The following is a 14,598-nucleotide window of genomic DNA, read 5'->3' as shown; positions in this document are numbered from 1 at the left end:
AAATTGATGAGGTACGAAAGACTTATCTAAAATGGTATTTATGGTTTTGTATCATGATATAATAGCGAATGATAGTAATATTTGTTTGAATTATACTATTATGTGTACTTGTTTTAAGTAGAGGAAATGAAGAGAAAAGATGAAGAACTTTTTTTTCTAACTAAAACCAAATTATATATAACAAATCGAATTTGGCACTCCTATATTTTTTGTCTAAGTTCCACCACTATATATATGAGATGGAGTAATATTTTTATTTCTTAATGCATTCTACTAATTAATTGATAATTGGTGAAATTATTCAAAGTTATGTTTATAACAAATAATTTTGTAAATATAACTAATTTAAATTGAATGTCTTGTAAATAAGTTTATAGATAGAACTTCTCGATCCCCATGTTGTTTTAGGTTTTTGAACTTAATTCTTATATCAATCCTGGTGAAGCTACAAAATTAGACACTAGGAATATTATTTCAAAGGAGTTATGCTATTTGACGAATTGGACTTAAATTAGTTAATTTGAATTTCAATGACTGTAAATAGCTTTACATTAGGTTCGCTGAGATTATAGAAGAAGGGTTATGGGATTTCAACTCTAACCATTCTCATAGTTTATTGTTCTTTCATTTTTATTTTTATTATTATAATTTATAAAATTAAATGTAAATTTTTTAATTTTATTGTAAATAGTTTTTGTTTATTTTGTAAACAAAATTTTTAATTAAAAATATGGTTAAACTTTAAAAAAATAGTCAAATAAAAAAGGATTAAATTTAAATAAACAGACACTTAAAAAGTAATATGTTAAAATAGTTATTTTAATTTAAAAAAAAATTAAAAGGCGAAATTAAAAATAGATGTGAACAACAAAAAGAAAAATACTTTAATATATTTAGACTAATAGAAGCACATGTCCATTTGTGTGTTCACATTTTTTTTATATCACGATAAAAAAATAATAAAATTGTTATAATTATAAAATTAAATTAACTTTTGTAACTTTATTGCAAATAATTTTCATTTATTTTGTAAGTAGTTGTATAATTAAAATTAAAATTTTTAAAAAAATATTCAAATTAAAAAAATTCTACATTTAAAAAAGTAAAATTGATAAAATAATTAATTTAATTTAAAAAAAATTATATGTAGGTACAAATGTATAGGTATAGGCATATTATCCCACAATAAATTTATATAATATTATGGTTTATATTCATCATCATATCAGTTATTTTATTTATTTCTTTTTTGGATAATTTTAAATAAAAAAAATTTCAAATATTATTTAAAAGATTTGAAAATATATAAAAGGTTTAAATTTTGTAAAATATATAAAAATTAAAATTAAAATTAGGTTGATCAGAATCTTAATTGTTTAGCTATTCATTTATAAATCAGAATCTCATCATCTTTTTCAAAAAAAAATTCTTATTTTCTTTGTTTTTTGTTTTTTGTTTTTTTTACTTTTTTGTATTGAGTCCCAACTGTTTGGCGACCCGACAATACTATGAAATAGTAGCATGGTGATGATTAATTCTGATCAATTATAAGTTTTTTAGAATACGTTTATTTTATTTTATAAATATTCTCTATAGTCTTTTATGAGATAATAAAATGATGTTTCAATAATATTATTATTCAATCTTGATGTTTTGGATGTTTTTTAGATGATTAGAGCTCTTAGAAGTAACTTAAATTGTTTTTTTCTTCGGTAAGATATTTCTCTGGTTTAGAACAAACAATTATCAAAGGAGAGTCCAAAACTTAGATTTATTTTAATTTAATTTAGAATTAAGATGAAGATTTAATTGATATGGATTATGAATTTATGATGGATTTATAGATTACAAAATATCAAATTTTTGTAATTATTATTTTAAATTCGGATTAGTTTTTGACAAAGTGCATAATTGGATTTGCTACATTTGATGTAATATTATTACAATAGATAATTGTTAAAAGAAGGGTATAAAAAAGATTATATTTGTTCTTGTATTTATATAAAAAGTTAAAAAAATGAATTTCTATTAATTGTTTTTTATGTAGATGATATAAATATTTTTAGAACTCTTAATGACATAAATATAGTTGAAACTCTTAAAAGAGCTTACAAAGATAATTGGTTGCTTAAAAAACAAAATTGGATGAAAGGTGTTAGAAGGACAAAGTTTTGTTTGAAATTACAAATTGAGTATTTAAATAAATGTGTTTTTGCACATGAAGAGCTTTATATAATAAAAGTGCCTAAAAAGTTTTATATGGACAAATCACATCTATTATGCACTTTAATGGTTGTGAGTTGGTTAGAAGTTGATAAATATCATTTTAGGCCTCCAGAAAAGATGAAGAACTTCTTGGTTTGGAAGTAACATTCATATGTTAGTGCTATATGAGCACTAATGTATCTTGCTGATTATACTCGATCTGATATAATATTTGTTGTAAATTTGTTAGGATATAGTTCATAATCTACAAGAAGATATTGAATTTCGTTATCTTAAGTGTATTATGAATATGGACTTATTTTATCCAAATGATTTAAAAACAAATCTAATGGGTTATTTATCATATCCTTACAATGGTCGATCACAAACCTGATATTTGTTCACATGTGGTGGCACAACAATTTCATGGCGGTCTGTGAAACAAAGCATAACAGTAATATCATCAAATCATTTAGAAATATTTGCATTACATGAGGCAAGTTGTGAATTTGTTTGGTTAAAATCTATATTTCAACATGTGCAACAAACTTGTGGTCTATCCACGTAAAACATAAAAATCAACAGCCACATATAAAGACAACAGTGCATATATTGTTCAACTAAAAGAAATATATATTAAAGGAGACAAAACAAAACATATTCTTTACAAAATTCTTTTTTACTCACGATCTTCAAAGAAATGGTGTTATAAATATCCAAAAGATTTTTTGGGATAATTAATGTCACTCGCAACAATCTCCTCCTGAACAATTGTCCATTGAGAATCAAACTTGTGACATTGGCTCTTCATACTAATTGTTGGATCCAACACTTATCCGTAGACCAAAAGTTATAGCTATTAGTCAAGGCACAACTCTTTCTATTTAAGAGTGTAAGAGCTCAAACTCCACAATTTGATTGTGACTAGGGATGACAATGGGTCGGATCGGGTACGAATAATGTCTACCAACAAAAAATTCACCTGTTGCTTGTCACGTTACCCATGTGAGTACCTATTTAAAAAGTATTTGCGGGTATTTTAAAACCTGCGCGTACTCGTGGATACCTGCAAATATTTAAAAAAATATATTTTATAAATATTTAAGATTAGATTTAAATAAAATTACAAAAAAATGTAAAATTAAATATAACTTAATAAAACATAAATTTAATTTTAATTTTTTACAGGTAACGGATATGTACGGGTACAAATAATATGATATCCGCATCCGACCCGTTTATAAGCGAGTATTAAAATACCCGCTACCCGCTACCTGCGAATAATAAATATCCGCAGATACCAACTATCCATCACATATTTTATTCACGGATACCCACAGACACAAGTATTTTTGTCATCCCTAATTGTGACTTTAGTCTACTTGACTCCACCACTACAAGACAATTGATGTCACATGAATGTATTAATGATTGTCCATTGATTTTGTTTCTAATATGTGATAGAAATTAGTCTCTTCCATTCTCCCTTATTCTCTCTTCTTCCTTTTTTTATTCTTCTATCTTTTATGAACTTTATATTTCATAACAATACACAATAAGTTCTCTTAAAACTTCTAAGAATTAATATATATATATATATATATATATATATTCTTTTTTTCTTTAGAATAATAATACAAGAAAATCTCATTGAGTATTTAACTAAAAGACAATCAAATACAAAACCTATATTATGAGTTAGTTTTTGTGCACGAACATAATATACTATTAACCCCTAAGAAATCACATTTTATAAGTCAATGTGATATGAATACTTTGGTTATACATCCTAATAATAACTTCATTCACTAGTACAGTTTTAACTTTCTAACTCAGCCTTTATGCCTTGGTTACAGAGCAAACGAGACATATAAATACGCGGTGGCAATTTTGAAATTTTTACGTCTTTTATGCCTCGGTTATTATAATACCCAAGGCAGAAATCCACATTCTGCCTCGGTTCACACAAACCCGAGGCCTAATGCCTGCCAAAATTTTCAAATCTCCCGCAATTTTTAAATTTTTATTTGAACGAAAAAGTTCTGCCTCGGTTGTCCAATACCCGAGGCGTATACTTCTTATTTGCTTCGTTTGATTTGCACCCGAGGCATAAGAGTTAGGTCAAATAAATAAAAACCCCCTCTCCAAAATCAGACCCAACACACACCAAAGCGGGATAAGATTGTTCTCGCATTCATGGTTCCTGGTGACGAGGTGCCCGCGACGCCGATGATGGTTTTCGGTGGTGGTTCGCAAGCGTCTCCGGTGAGCATCATGACCATCGTGGCGGCCTGGTTTCGCAACGCCGTAAAACCATTTTTCCTCTGCTGGTTCTGGGTTTTCCTGCAGGTTCTGGTTTTGGCTGCGGTGGTTTGCGTCGATGGTGGTTCCTCCAACGGTGCGCGATTCGCGATGACTTCGTCAAAGGTTTTCGTCTCCATCGTCACAGCGGCGCCGATCTGTTACGCATAGGGGTTTCGAGTCAGTGACGATCTAGTTCTGGGTTTTCCTGCAGGTTCTGGTTTTGGCTGCAGTGGCCTGCGTCGATGGTGGTTCCTCCAGCGGTGCACGATTCGCGATGGCTTCGTCAAAGGTTTTCGTTTCCATCGTCACAGCGACGCCGATCTGTTACGAGTAGGGTTTTCGAGTCAGCGATGATCTGGTTCTGCGACTTAGGGCTCGCGTTTTGGGTCCTCAGGCTCAATCAGGTCCGGTGATGGTGCGTCGTGACGGTGGCAGGACTGGTTTTTCTTGCTGCTGCCATTTCCAGTGAGTGGGTGTGTGGGAAATGGTAATGGGAAAAACGATTTTGAAATGGCCACTGCGTTGCTTTGGGTGCGTGGGTGTTTTAATTTTTTTTTTTATTTTTAATGCCTACATTAGGCCTCGGTTATTCTAGAACCGAGGCAGAAAAGTAACATTTTTTGCCTCGGCAATATATGCCTCGGGTTTTAAACCGAGATCAAAGATTCAAAATAACCGCGGCAAAAATACTCTCCTGCACTAGTGATTCATCAATACTATTTTTATTAACAAGCCAGAGTAAACATATGACCTGTAGATTAACAAACCCATTAAGATGTTAAAACAAGTACACATTTAGTGTTATTTGTGATATCATCGATATGTGTATGGACAAATATTGTGTAACTCCAATCCATATCATAGTTGTTTCCTTAAGTTATTTGTTCGATTAGCATGACTAAAATTTTTTGTATTATATGGAATTTTTTTAAAAAAATTTTAAAAATATTTACAAGAAAAGATATTTTTTTTGTTATTTTTTATAAGAATTTCAATCGGTAGGCAATTTCTTCATAGATAATTATTTCTTACAAAATTATAAAATTCGTAAGTATTTCTTACAAAATTTGTTGTGAAAAGTATTTTATACAAAATATTATATAAAAAAATTGGCAACAATTTCTTACATTTTTTTTCATAATAAAATTTATAAATATTTCTTACAAAAAAAATCAAAACAAAATTAAAAAGAAATATGAATTTTTTTTAGTAGTGTAGGTTAGGAGACATTTTATATCTTTAGGCTGTGTTCGCTCCAATGTATTTCCTGTTGCAACGTAAATGGAGAGATGGATCAGCAATGATAAACCTTGTTCGGTTGGCATGATTTGCAGGTGGGTTTCCGAAAGGATTTGAAGGATCCATCCATTTTGGTATCGCGCTTATGAACCAGAGATTTGAAGGAGAGTGGTAATAAAAGATGCATTTATCCTCATCAAAAATTATTCACGTGGATACCATTCCCACAATTTACCAAATGCAACATCAATGTCTCCATTCCTGATTAGCTTCATTGAAAAGAAAAAATGTAAGCTAATTACGATTTTAAATCAGCAAGAATATACAACTTGGACACCATTACCAACAATAACAAAACAAAGAACAATAAAGCTACAAACACAAATTTATACTATTTTTTACAAAACGAAAAAATGGTAAACTCTTTTTTATATATATTAATTTTTTTTTAATCTATCATATCAATCAAATCACTCACTAACTCTCACAAACTTTACTACTAAATTCACTCCTAATCACCTTTAAATCCCTTAAAAAAAATAACACATCATTCACTTTCAAATTCACCCAAACCCATCCTCTTCCTCTCCCTCAAATTCATCTTTAGAAGTGAACAAAACCTCAGTTCCTCTTTGTACATTTCTGTGGTTGAAGTATTCTCAAATACTTTATATACCTTCAATATTTTTTTTCTTCTCACAGTTTTTTTATTGAACAATTTGAATCTATTTCCTTAAATTTAAAATATGCTTAAAACATATAATTTGTTTTTTTTTCTCTGTCCCTTGAGATTCATGTTTAACTCTATATACTCAAAGGAAATGTGTGGAGCGGTTACAGTTCTATAACATCAACCATTGCGGCGAAAATGTGAAAAATGTTTTAGGAGTTTCTGAATTTGGGTACTATTCACAAAGATATGAATCACAATGTGTGGTATAGGTTTTTTTTATTATTATTATTATTAATAATGTTGATAAACCCATGCATTACATCACTTTAGGCTTAAATTTCAAACTCATGTTTTTTCCATGCATTGCACACCACTTGTTGTAAATGAATGTAAATCTCAACACAAACAGTAACAGAGCAATGTAACTAATTATGAGATTTAGCAATTATTTGATTTTTCTTTTTTAGCTTGCATCCTTAATCAATGCTAAACTCCAATCACATGTGACGTTACTGTTCATTTTAAAAGCTTTAAATAACTCCTGTGCTTAATTGTTAATTGTTTGTAATTATAAGATAAAGCCATTGTGTGGTGAGAAAAGGATAAGAGAAAGAAAGAATGCAATGATGAAGGGACGCAGATTTGTAAGTACATGCGGCGAGAATTGCACACTGTTAGTCTCACTCACACTTTTTCACCACAAACACTTTGATTTGATATTTTACTACACATTTTATGACCCTGCGATGCAACATAGCATGCAGCATGGTCAAAGTTTTCCAGAAGGAAATCAATGAATAAATCAATTTTTACATTTCTACAATTCACCTTGTTTATCAAACATACATATGAAAAATTGCATTTATCTTGTTAATTTGTCACAAGTCTCAAATCGATCAGAGATAAGATAATTTAATCAGAGATAGGATAATTTAAGTGAGGTGCAAACTTCATCTTAAAAGTAGATTTTGTAGGGTTGAGTTAGACTTAAAATTCACTTCTAACATGGTATCAGAGTCCTTGTTTAAAAAAAAAAATTATCCTAACAAGATTTTTTGAACATTTTGTTCCACCTGCTAGGGGTGTGTTGAAAGTCTCACATCGACTAGAGATAGACAATCTCATAATATATAAGTGAGGTTCAAACCTCATCTTACAAGCTGATCTTGTGGAATTGAGTTACACTTTAAACCTACTTTTAACACACTTAATTAATAAATAATATAGACATGCATAACACCATTTATTTTAAAAAGGATTTTATTCAGCCAACACCATTTTATGATATTTCACTTTTTCACTTCATATGTGTGATGTATTTCACCTTTCTCTTTTCTATTTATTATACAATAAATCATCACAAGATTGTTGTATACATATACTTTTTCTTTTTAAAATATAAAAAGAAGCAAGAAAATTGTAAAATCTTTTAACTTCCTAAACATTTAAATTATAGTATTTGTAGCTGTGTGTTATAATACATTTTACCACGTATTTCTTTCTTTTAACACAGTCTCTTGTTAGTTGAAATTTATTTAAGACTATAACATTATAGAGAAGATATATTTATATTTAAGACTATAAGTTTATACAAAATATATAAATAGGAATAATACTTGCAAAATATTTTATAGTTTTTATCAAATTTTAATCCATAATAAAAAAACTATTAGAAAAAATGTAATAAGACCTGTAAATATCTAAATAGTAACCCCACAAGGGGTCAAGTAATTTTTTTCTTAAATAAGGTTTTTAGCCGAAAGAGCTTTGCCCTTTTTAAATGGACCCATCCAAATAGATTTAGATAAGTTTGAAATTTCAGATAGTGAGAATCTAGAATGGAAGAAAAAACTTTCAGATTAATTTCACTCATGCATTGTTCAAAAAATGGATGAAATCTCTTAATCATGTCTAAGATCCTGACAATGGATTAAAGTTTACATATACCAATGGTAACCAAGGCAATAAAGCAGATTAATGTATATATAGTACTTTAAACCTTTTTGTTCTTTTTGACATTCTCAACTTCTCAAATCTTAAAAGCAAACTAAACCATTTAGTTTTAGTTCAGTTCAGAAGTACTTGTAAGCCACAACATATATAGAATCATTTGTATTATGTTAGAACAAATTGGCAACAAAGTTAAAATGCTAATAAACAAATAAACAAATTGAGAACAAAAGCTAAGTACATTCTCTGCACTGACACCTGAAGCCCTGGGCAAGACAACAATTTCTGACCAGTTTTTTTTCTTCTTTTTTTCTTTTGGTTGGCATAAATATATTCCTCACCCCATCAATAATACATGGAGTGAGATTAATTAAAAAGGCTTTTAACATCATATGCAGAAGCAGAAGCAGAACTACCTCTGATTCTTTCAATGACCTTGCCCTCTTTCTCCGACCACTCACAACACCTTTTCTCCTTTTTCTTCCCCAAAAGCAAGATTTGGAAACACAACACATTCTTCCACTTCCATCGACCAAAACCCCTGTCCATTTGCAGCCCCTTGTCATTTCACTGTCTCACACGCAAAAACACTGCTGTAATAATACTCACATAACTTTATTCTTTACGTATTGAAGAAAGAGTTAATCAGAAAACTAAGATTGTGATTAAAAAACCTCAGCATCAATTACAGCAACAATCCAACCCAAAACCCAGTTCCCAACACACAAGCATTCCATGTTTCCCCACCCAGTTGCTTCTTTAGAATCAGTGTAAGCTCAGCAAAAGGAAAAACAACGACATACAGTCACAAAGCAGATAGATATGAGAGAAAGAAAGAGCATGAAAGAGAAACGAATATGCCATTTTCTACAGCTTGGAAACTCACAGAAGCATTGCTTTTACAGAACAGACAGGCTCCTTTCCCTCACTGTCACAAGCCACAACTTGCACAGCACGTAATTAAACAAAACCCCTCAGATTCTTACCATCCTGTTTCTCCTACTTACATGCAACACTAAGTTCACATGCAAACATTCCAAACAAACACCACACAAACCCTAACTACCTACCTAACTACCTTAATAACAACCTAAACAATTATAATATAATAATATCATATAATGTAATCCATCATCTTAGTTCAACTCTCTTTACATAACCAAACACATTAAGACCGATGCTTGCAAGCATGCATTTGCACGTCTAGTTATACAAGATTTGTGTGTGTGTTTGTGTGTGTCCGCTTAAGACATTAGCCTTCGGTCTAGGCCACGGCGACGTTTTGATCTGTCGCTGGAATTGGACCTGTCTAGCAAGGACTTGAGCGAGTTCTGAAGGAAATTGATGGATTCGATGCTGTGTTCTTTGTCTGCAGCCACCACCAGAACGTTGCGTGTTCTTCCACCCAGCGTCGCCATTTCTGCTTTGAGGGTTTTCAGGTGAAGCGAGTTCAGGATTTCTATGAGATCCGGGATGAGGTCGGAGCGGTCCTCGCAGCACAGCGAGGCCTTGAACACCAGCCTCCCATCGCTGCCGTAGTCCCCGCCGGTCGAGAGCACCGTGATCTCGTCGGTTTCCGACGGAACCGTCTCCAGCTCCGTTATCTCTGACGTCTGCTGCTTCAACTCCTTCACTCGCTGCACAACCTTCGCCAGAAGCGAAGCCTTGTCTGTCTGAAGAACCAAAGATTTATAAACAACCATTATATCGCATGTTGGTAAAAGCAAACTCACTTTCCCAAACTCACTGGGGTTTCCTTTTGAAACATGACATGAATAAATGAGATTCTAATGCAGGTAACACTTTGGATTTTATGAGTTTCTTTCCGACAACCTAATCTCGTTCTGTTGCTGTATGTATGCGAAGTACATATCCATAGATACATATTTCATGGCAATTAAAGTGTAGTCAAGTAAAACACGCCCATTTAGCTTTGTTGGTCAAAAAGTATGCAACCTTTGAGAATAAAACAAGGTGCGTACACAGTGAGTGGGAAAAGGTTGCAAATTGCTCAAAAACAAGCACAGTATCAATTTAATAATGACATACATATTGAAGAAACACATATGTTAGGTTTGCAGCTACATAGGTCACATAAGGGTGTTCTTAGGAATTGAAGTTGAAAGTGTTATAATTATGTTGAGGAGTATAAGGAGTGTAAGATATGGTGATGGATGTGTGAGTGTGGTTGGTGTATACCTTGGAATTGCAAGGGAGAAGAGTGCGAAGCTCATCGAGGTGGGAGTTGATTCGCTCCCTCCTTCTCTTCTCAGCTTCCTTGTGGTTCTTCATGGCAGCAAGGGCTCTATCATGGTGGGAGGGTGTTGGGGTAATTTGGGAGACATGAAAGGGATAGAAGTTATTGGAGGAGGAGTTATTGGAGAGGGTTTGGTGGTGGTGCATGATGTTGGTGGTGTGTGGAGCAGTGTGGAAGAAGGGGTTGTTGTTGGTGGTGGTGGCGGCGGTGGTGGTGGTGGTGTTTGGAAGGAATTGAAGAAGGTGAGAGTTGTCCATGGCGAAGTGGTGCATGAAGAAGATTAAGATAGGGTTGGTGTGAGAGGGAAGGGGGAATAAGAAGGGAAGAGAAGAGTTAAGAGATTTTGTGGTGGTGAAGGTGAAGGTGAAGTGATGCTTATGATTGCACTTTTTGACTGACCCAAAACCATTCTACTGTGTCCCTCACTCACCAAATTCAAACAATCAAATACCATTCGCCTTCCAATTTGCCTTTCGGTGCCCATTTTTTCTTTCTTTCTAACCAAAATTATAATCTTTCATTTTTAATATTCATCTTATTTCTTTTCTACGTCAAATCTCTTCTTCACTTTATCCACACAATACAATAAACATATTAAAAGAAGAATGATACTTTAACTAATTTTTTTTAACAAGTTTGACAAATTATTTATCTAAATAAAAAAATACTCTTTTATTATTTTATTTTAATTAAAAAATAAAAATGAATATATTTTAATTTATTTATAAAATTTTGTCAAATTTATCAAAAAAAAAAATTTGTCAAAAACTCATTTTGCATTTTTATAACACTGGAATCTATTAGTATTCTCAGTTTTCAGTAAAAGAAGAGTCAAGATTCTCATGTGAATATTCCTTCATTGTATTTTAATATAACAGGAATTTATTAAATTTATCAGCGACTAAATAGATTATATATATATATATATATATATATATCAAATTGTTTGGATTTAATTAGTTATTTTGAGCTTAATTTCAGTATATATCACTCCGTTATATTCTAACTCAAACATTGTTTACCTCTTACGAAACAACCTTAATTTAAAAAAGAAACTCTACATTTTTTTTCATTATTATATGTGTTAAATAAGTCAAATGTATTCAATATTTATTACGATTAAGAGTTAAAAATCTTATACTTCAATTTATGTAAAGTTAAAAGTTGTTTAAAAGTCAGATAGAATATCTGTACCAAAAGCAAGTTGTTTTTACAAACTCTTAGAATAATATACATTATCAATTTTTTATATTATTTTTATAGTGTTTTTAATTTTAAATATTTTATTAAAGCACTATAATCAAGCAATTCTACTTTTTATTCTCGAAATAGTTGAGATTATTAATTTAAAAAAAAGGTAATCTAATTTTGAATCTCTTCTGACAAAATAGACAATTTTAGGTATTTTCATTACTTTTTTTTTTGTAATAAATAATTACACATTTTAAAAATTATTTTTTGAAGTAGGTTAATAAATTTTCTAGACTGTTAATTTTTCTCAATATTATTTAAACAAACCAATGTAGTAGTACTCAATTAATCAATTATAATAATTATTAACTTGAGTGTCCGATCATGATTTTAAAACTAAAACCAAATCAATCATTTTTATTTATTTATCATAACTTATATAATTTCAATTAAAACAATGGAGACCTATGGCATTATAGCCTAAGTGACCTTACTCATAATTTCTATTTATAATTTTAAAAAGGAAAACTCTATAAGTATAGTTACACGACACTATCAACATTGCATATTAATGATCATATCCTACCCTACCTGGATACAACATCTCAAAGCAAATAATCGAGTAATAAGAATAACTCAATTTTTTTAACTGATATTTTAATAGTGTAATCTAACCATTTATTGGACCAATCTGACAAATTTATCCCAACTAAAAATAATAACATGGCTTAGTATATAGTTCTCAAATGTATGTGTTTATAGAAAAAATATATATATAAAAAATTAATAGGTCAAATAACATGTTTTTATTAATAAATAATTAAAATTTATTGGAAATAATATTACAAAACAAAACTATAGTACTATTTTACGTGTCCTAAATATAGCTTAAAAATCCAAGAGCAAGTTAAAAAAATGGATTTGATGATAAACTTTTATCTCTATTAACCATTTTTCTTTACCAAAGAATGGGAAGATTTTTCAATATCATTATGAATCATATCCAATGCTCCACAACTTTCCTTCACCATTGAAGGTCATACATTAGTTTAACATTGTTGTTCCTTAATCTTTCAATTAAAGGTTTTAGAATTGATTTTGATGAACAGCTTCAGAATTGGTCTTAAAATTGAACTTTCTTAAAATTTCCAAACTATCACAAACATCTGAATAGAATGATTATTTAGTATAATATATGTAGCCTCAAGTTTGAATAGTGAATATGAAAGTATGTTAACGTTGTGTGAAAAATAGAATCATGTTACCAATAGCTTGCAATTGATTTCGTGCATTAAAATCAAATTACTTTAGAAAAATAAAGTGGTTTTATTTGAAAATTAATTTTAAAATAGATTTCATAGCTGTTTCATCCACTTCTTGCTTACAGTTTGCTTTTTAAGAACCATTCTTCTTCATTGACAATTATATTTAAATATTATTATGCATCATGTCATGGCATGACAAAAACAAAGGGGGTGTATATATGGTAATAGTAACATTGTTTTTTCACTCTATCAAGCTCTGGGTTTTGATTTTTCTCCCCGAATATTACATTCAAGTGTCATTATAAACATGGTTAATTTATACTAAGAGATGTGAATTATAAGATGTGAGCTATAGTAAATAAAAAAAAAACCAAAAGGTCTACAAATAGATTTAAAGCTAATTTAAAATTCATTTCAGTTTAAATCTCTTTAGAAATATAACCTTTTGAATATTGTTTAAGATTCTAGACTAATAACTAATTTATTTTGTAAACAAATTACACCTCGCATTATACAATCAAGATCATCTAATGATGGTCTTGATTTGAGTAAGTTGTATTTTTTTTTTTTTACGACAAACCTTGTTTTTTCAAGAATAACAATTAACATTTTGCTGATAAAAGAAAAACAGCACAGTCTAGTGGTAAATTTTTTTACAAAAATTAAAAATTTATCTGTTCTGAGATTTTCACCGCTTAAGAAAAAAAATGGTCTCATAAATAATGAACATTCATATTTTTGGTTAGTGTTTTGGAATTTCATTAAATGTGTGCCGATTCATGTTTTTCAATTAAGAAAGTGATGCTTGAGTGAGGGAAAGTCGATACTAATTTTCTCTCTTTAATGGGTCACTTAAACAACAAAATGGTACACGAGTGAGATAGAAGTCAAATAAACTTTTTGTTCTTTGTAATCGGTATCACTTAATTAACATGAGGTTATTGAAGTGAGAAGTATGCAAGATGTGTTGGTGGTGTATATGATATTGGAATGCATATGAATGAATATATGTGTGTGATGATATTTTACATATATGATGAATGAATATAAACAATAGTGTATGTAATTTTGTTTGGATATTTGGAACGATGTGATGGTGAATTGGAGTTTGTATGAGAGTACTTGAAATGATATTGTAATTGTAATAATATAAAGTATAAGTATAAGAATTCATTAATTAAGGAAAAACGATATTTTAACCTTAATTGGTAAGTTAAATAACATAATATCAAGTGTTTGAGAAGTAGAAAAAAATTCATGTATTAGACTTTGTATAACGGATGAAATGTAAAAGAAAGTTAAAAGTGGATTTCAATATTACTTCCAATAAAAATGAAATACACATATTTAATACGAGTTTTATAGAAAACATTGAGTATAACGTATTATTCTAATTGTTGGAGATACCCAAAGATCCTTATAATTTTGAATTGTATATACTTCATTGTTAAAGTTATTATTATTCTCCTTTCATTTCTCTTTTCACTTTCTCATTGTTAAACAATAGTGCTAAT

General features: G+C 30.1%; 1 protein-coding gene across 1 annotated transcript; it reads right to left on the bottom strand.

The window, feature by feature from the left end:
* Nucleotides 1–9,208: 9,208 nt before the first annotated feature.
* Nucleotides 9,209–11,025, bottom strand: LOC114174445 (transcription factor bHLH106-like). The gene is made up of 2 exons (XM_028059287.1): nt 10,571–11,025; nt 9,209–10,044 (listed from the first exon to the last, which is right to left on the bottom strand). Exons 1-2 carry the CDS (start codon nt 10,898–10,900, stop codon nt 9,616–9,618), a joined length of 759 nt encoding a protein of 252 aa, XP_027915088.1. The 5' UTR covers nt 10,901–11,025; the 3' UTR covers nt 9,209–9,615.
* Between the last annotated feature and the right edge of the window lie 3,573 nt (nt 11,026–14,598).

This window comes from Vigna unguiculata, chromosome 1, assembly GCF_004118075.2.
Source record: "Vigna unguiculata cultivar IT97K-499-35 chromosome 1, ASM411807v1, whole genome shotgun sequence".
Classification (NCBI taxonomy): Eukaryota; Viridiplantae; Streptophyta; class Magnoliopsida; order Fabales; family Fabaceae; genus Vigna; species Vigna unguiculata.
The sequence above is the reverse complement of the archived record's forward strand: the minus strand, read 5'-3'. Positions and strand labels throughout refer to the sequence as shown.

What these genes read in the sequence shown, in the direction of transcription:
- LOC114174445 (XM_028059287.1), bottom strand. Translation starts at nt 10,900, where the DNA reads ATGCACCACTTCGCCATGGACAACTCTCACCTTCTTCAATTCCTTCCA. An exon ending in TTCTCCCTTGCAATTCCAAG is followed by an intron (nt 10,045 to 10,570) that starts GTATACACCAAC and finishes TTGGTTCTTCAG; the next exon opens with ACAGACAAGGCTTCGCTTCT.